The following is a 5,755-nucleotide window of genomic DNA, read 5'->3' as shown; positions in this document are numbered from 1 at the left end:
GGTGGGGGGGAGATGTTCATGTTGCTGCAGTCTGCAGTCTGACCGCTAGATGTCGCTAAAAGTTACACACTGTAGCTATAATACTGCAGAATCACCGCAGTCATAGTATGCCACATGATGCCTGCAGTGGCTGCTTATTTGTTGTGGTTCAAAGCCACTATATTGTTCAACAAACTTAAATTTTCTATCTTTGTTGATGTTCATTACGTAGCTTAGCTCTCAGCTGATGCATTTCTGTCCCATGATATGTTCTTGTGCATTAAAACGACGAACTTTACTTTTCTTTGAGCAGATATTACAGAAGGATCCTTTCATTTTGCACAGAATTCCACATTTAATGGTCAAAAACTGTGAAGAGCTCAGTTAACCACACCGGGTTCTGTTTTCTTTCTGAACTGACATGACACAGCACTTTTCATATATTTTTCAACGACGTCCTTTAGGTGGTGCTTTTCTACAAAAAGCATAAAAAAATGGAATCTTATTGTTAAGATATATAAATATTTAGATTAATATCCAAATATGCAAAAAGCATAAACAATGTTCAAATTGACATTTTTGGCTCTTAAGATGCCATTACAGCTTTGCTCTTTGAAACGGTCATCACCAGAATATTAATTTAAAAATAATGCAAGTTTATTCCTACTTTGTATTGCAAAAATCAAAAAAATCTGTTTTAAAAAGAGAAAATTCAAATTAGAAATAATTTTTTATAGTAATAATTTCAGCACATTCCTTCAAGTGTTATCATTTTAGTGTCAACAGTGGAGCTCAGCGACTGAGTCGTGTTTCTGGATGAAACACTTGACTGCATTGTCTAATGATGGTCCTCAGAGGGGCCCGGTGGTCCCTATGTATGGCAGCCTGGCTTTTGTCAATGAGCCCCAGTGCCGCTGTAGCTACAACATAGCTTGTTACTTTACTGGAGGCATCCATGTTTGTCAAAGAACACTACTGCCACCTACTGGTTTGTGACGTCATGGTGCGGTATCGGCTGTTGATCAAGTCCCAGTGCTGTATCTGGTGTTTGGTCACAACGCGCTATTATCCAAGTCATCTTGAAAACATTCTTCTTCCAAATGTTGGCTACATATTAGAGATGTCCCGATCCAGGTTTTTGCACTTCCGATCCGATACCGATATTGTTTTTGGACTTCCGATCCGATACCGATACTNTGCAAAACAGGGAAACACTGGCGCAAATTAGTGGAATGGATCGTTTCAATCGGCGAAACTGGAAAATACGGACCAGATTTTTTTTTAAAAACTGGATCGGCAGTCTGGATCGGCATTTTACATGCTTTGCCGATACGCATTTTTTTTGCCAATACGGCGTCCGATCCGATACGTGGATCGGATCGGGACAAGCCTACTACATATTACGTGTTTTTTCTCTGCTTGATGGCAAATCCTCCCTCTTCAAGTTGGCAATCCAGCGACGAACCCGTCAGTGGAGGATCAGGAATCGGAAAGGTGAAATGACTCATTTATTTTTCACTTTAATCCAATGTATTCCAAAATCCAACTGCCATGCACGTGGGCATTGTCAGTTTAACTATAGCTCTGGTGAATTTCAATAGTAAAGTCCTCTCAAAATCTTAAAATAATTGTAGTTGATTGCAGATGTGTGTAGTAGCTTCTACTGATTTTGCTTGTAAAGCAAAATCTGACATTTCCACTGCCAGAAGATGTCAGGAGTGAGGTGTTACTATATTTGGGCAAAAATGGACTCCCGGACTCAGTGATCGAGATGAAAATTATTGGTACCGTATTTTTTATCATTAAATCACAGCTGCTGACCGGACTATTCCTTTAAAAAGAGATGCTTCAAACTATCTCTTTTTATATCAGAGTTCCTTAAAGGAACCTTTGGAACAAACATACGCCTAATGAATATAGGCTGATGCATGGGTTGCACTAAACATTCTTGTAAGGCCCACAAACATAATAAAAACATGCAGCTTTTAAAGTAATAATCCCCAAACATAATAACCATTATGCCTGCAGAGATTTATACATTTGTGGAAAATGATATAACTTTCCAACAAATGTCCTTAAAGATGCACTGAATAAGGACATTTTTAGAATTTTTTAAGGATAAATGTTTTTATTATATTGACTTCATACTGTAGTGATTTTTAGAGTGGGATTGGAGTGTAGCTTGTACCAGAACAGCTGATCTTGTTTATTAAATAAAGCTGGATTGCACATCCAGCTTCCAGCAGGCTGTGATGCTAGATGAGCCAAAAAAATTAAATAAAAATAAAATTAATTTAATCCCAATTCATTTGCCTTTTTTAACATATGCATTTAAGAAAAAAAAGAAAAAAAAAGAAGAAGTAACTTTTCTCCATTTTTCTATAGACCTGTTTTGTAACAAACTTTGGGGGTGGAAAGCTTTTTTTTCCTTCTTTTTTTCACTGTTGGCTTTAACTGAAAATAATGTAATAATCCCCCAAAAATTAAGTTTGTGGGATTTTTTATTTTTTTTTGGAGTGGGGGGGGGGGGGGGTTTATTATGTTTGTGGGAGCATTATGACGTAGGGATTGTTACAGTTCTTTAGCAGAAAATGTATGTAAAGTGACCCTGACAGTATGAGCACTGGATTCACAAACACATGATTTGCTGCTGGGAGCTGTCTCCACCACCCTGCAACCCAGACAGAAGCCATCTAAAATGCAGACATGGAGGGGCCTTTATGAGCAGCTACGATTCATACCCAATATATATAGGAGTGCCATTTTATTAACCTGTGAACAAATGTGGTTGTTATGTCCATGGCCTCTTTCCAGCGAGACATAGAGTAGATTTATATGTTGACATATGTAAACAAATCATGCATCTGCAGCATAGAGGCGACCAATATAAGAAATAATCTATTGCGATATAGATTTATGAAATTAGAAATTACACTGCAAAGCAGCTACAGAATATACAGGATAAATATTATCATTATCATCTTGTATTAATTTCTACAATTGTTAAAAATCATTTAAATTTGAAATAAAATGTCCTGTAACAAAATAAATAAAACGGCTGTTTTTGTTGTATAGAAACTTTAAACTGTAAATTCAGCTTTCTCTCCATACAGTAAAAAAAACAAAAACATTTTCATATGTAGAAATAATCAAGTTTGATTTTCATAAGGTTGGTATTTTTTGTCATCTATTTAAAATAATCCTGGCAATATATTTTACCCTTCACTAATTTACTATAAGTTTTGTTTATTTTTATAAATAGAACAATATTTAATGACTGAGTGTTGTTCATTGCAACTATTGTTATTAAGAACTATTATAATGCATGACTATATTATTACTTTATTCTATATCTCTGAATAAAAATTTAATGATAAATGATGTGTAATTACATTGTACTAACGGGGCGCTGCTGCGGATCGTTTCAGAAGGAAAATGGCGCCGCGCAGGAACCACAGATAAATCCAAATGTGTCCAAAATAGTCAACTTAATTTAAATAAAACGAGGGAGGCGTTTAGATGCGTTACACTATTTTTCTTTTCGCTTGATTTCTTTCTTAGTGTTTTTTAAGGGATGCGGCTGCAGATCGGGAGCTGAGGCCTCTGCTGCAGGCCTGCAGACATCTCATCCATGCGCTTCTATCTCTATCTGGTTTTAATATGTTTGTGCGTTTTGATGTAAATATAAACACCGAAATCTTCCATTTAAATATGAATCGACCTTCAGGTCTGCGCTCTGACAGCAGTTTCTGCTCAGCAGGTGCGTTTGAACCGCTCCATGGACACATTTAGGCTCAAACGCAGAAATAAAGCAACTCACGCTCTCTGGATGGGTTTTCTCCTCTTGCGTCCCGCATACATCACTGCTCCTTTTGCAAAAGCGCACAAAAACAGCCGACCAAGGTCCCGCTATAATCTTCTGTTTTAATTCATCCTTCCTGAGTGTCTGTGAAGTGACGCAGCACAGTGGTCTTTGGCGAGGCTGCACAAACAGCTGAACTTCTTCACCCTTTAATTCAAGTTGCTCAGGTCAGAAACTAATGCTGGATGTTGATGCAGGAAAAGCAAACTGCGCTCCTCAGAGCAGAGCCGCTCTTTGCTGCGCAATCAGACGCATCTCTCCTGCGGGTCAGACTCCGGGCTGCTGCGCCTCTTCTGCGCCGGACTGCAGCGGGACCGCGCATTCCACCGACGGCCTCAGCGCACCACTACTCTATCGGGAGCGCGCAGTGGATGCTTGCGCGAGCACGTCGGATAGTCTCCTGGAAACACGGACGGTGCGTGTCCACATGTGCGCGCTCGCCATCCAATCAGGGCGCAGAGAGCGTTTCTGAACGGTGTATTTGGGTCAGGGGTGAACTTCTAAATAATGCAGGAGAGCTCTGCAGAAGATTTGGGAGAGGTTGAGTTAAGATGCTGAAGACAAAAACCTGCTTTATTGCCAGGACACAGTAGATCAGCAGCAACTTTAAAGCATAATTACTGCAGATTCTGGAAAAACCTGGACCGGCCTACATGTCAAACCAGACTGATGGGTTTATTGAGGTTTGAATATTAGATCAGATTTTAGTTTTTAGGAAACCAGAACAGATCATATAGGATGTTCAGTAGCAGAAAGACTACAAGAGGTCAAATGTAAAAAAAATATATCTATACTGCCGAATGGCAATCAAACGCCAGCCGATTGGCAGCCCACATCCCTGCAACTCCCAGCAATATCCCCTCCAACTCCCAGGCACTGCAGTGACCCCCTCTTGCATATGTTTTTACTCTGACTCCACCCTTTCACTGAATTACAGTGTCTGGCCAGGAGATGAGGCTTCTCTTTAGATCTCAATGTCAAAAAATCCTGATTGATGTTTAAAAAGGAATTGCAGGGGGCCAGCTAAGGGCCCATCAAGGAAAGCGGGGAAATTTTTAATGGTGTATCTTCCATATAGGTTCACACATACAGAAAACAGGAAAAATAAAGGAGCAGAAAAATTGTGAATATCAGAGAAGATCTGAATCAGCATGCAGGATACAGGCCTGAGCTGCCGTGCAGTTTATTGACAATGACGGCATCACATGCATGATATGAGGCCCTTAGAATACCATTAGTGACTTTGTTGCAGCTTCCGTCCAGTTTCTTTGTTCTGGGGGAGTTTTTAGCTTTATAACACCAAAGTTTTACTTTTTTCTTTTTTTGAATGCTTTTTGATACTATATCCACTCTTTTTATATTGTCTGTTGTATTTTTTTTTTATCTTTAATGGAATTTTGCTTTAACTCTTTCTACTTTATAATCTACTGGAACCATAATTTCACTGAAGGATAATCAAGGGATAAATAAAGTTGAGTTTAGTCTAAAGTGCGTAAAAAGAGTCCACTATCGAAAAGCTTTGAATCATTCCCCCTCCCTACTTCTCTTACAACCTGGGAGTTTGGTTTGTGCCCTAAAGTTGTCCTTGGCCTCTTAGCAAACCAACTGTTGTTCTGCAGCCGATACACCACCTTCTTCCTGGTTCACTGAAAAATAATATATGCATCTTTTGCATCTACTTAAGCATATTTAGTAACTTTAACGCAGTTGTTTCATGTCCTACCCTGCTAAAATGAACAATTGTGTTAAAGTATCTTAATATACTTAAGTAGATGCAAAAGATGCATAAATTATTGTATATTCCATCCCATAACGTTCAACTCATTTCCATCTGCAGGACCTTTTCCTTGAATTAAACTGCCAGTTTTCTCCTTGAGGCAAACCTTTAATGTCAGGTGGATCCAGTACTTTATA

General features: G+C 38.8%; 1 protein-coding gene across 1 annotated transcript in view; it reads right to left on the bottom strand.

The window, feature by feature from the left end:
• Nucleotides 1–4,133, bottom strand: part of LOC107097609 (aryl hydrocarbon receptor-like) — a 51,817-nt gene extending 47,684 nt beyond the window's left edge. Inside the window, exon 1 of the mRNA XM_015394814.1 lies at nucleotides 3,800–4,133. Within this exon, the coding sequence (XP_015250300.1) occupies nucleotides 3,800–3,840 (41 nt within the window). The 5' untranslated portion in view covers nucleotides 3,841–4,133. The remainder of the gene's footprint in view (nucleotides 1–3,799) is intronic.
• Between the last annotated feature and the right edge of the window lie 1,622 nt (nucleotides 4,134–5,755).

The sequence above is a fragment of the Cyprinodon variegatus genome, unplaced genomic scaffold, assembly GCF_000732505.1.
Source record: "Cyprinodon variegatus isolate N-32 unplaced genomic scaffold, C_variegatus-1.0 Scaffold710, whole genome shotgun sequence".
Classification (NCBI taxonomy): domain Eukaryota; kingdom Metazoa; phylum Chordata; class Actinopteri; order Cyprinodontiformes; family Cyprinodontidae; genus Cyprinodon; species Cyprinodon variegatus.
The sequence above is the reverse complement of the archived record's forward strand: the minus strand, read 5'-3'. Positions and strand labels throughout refer to the sequence as shown.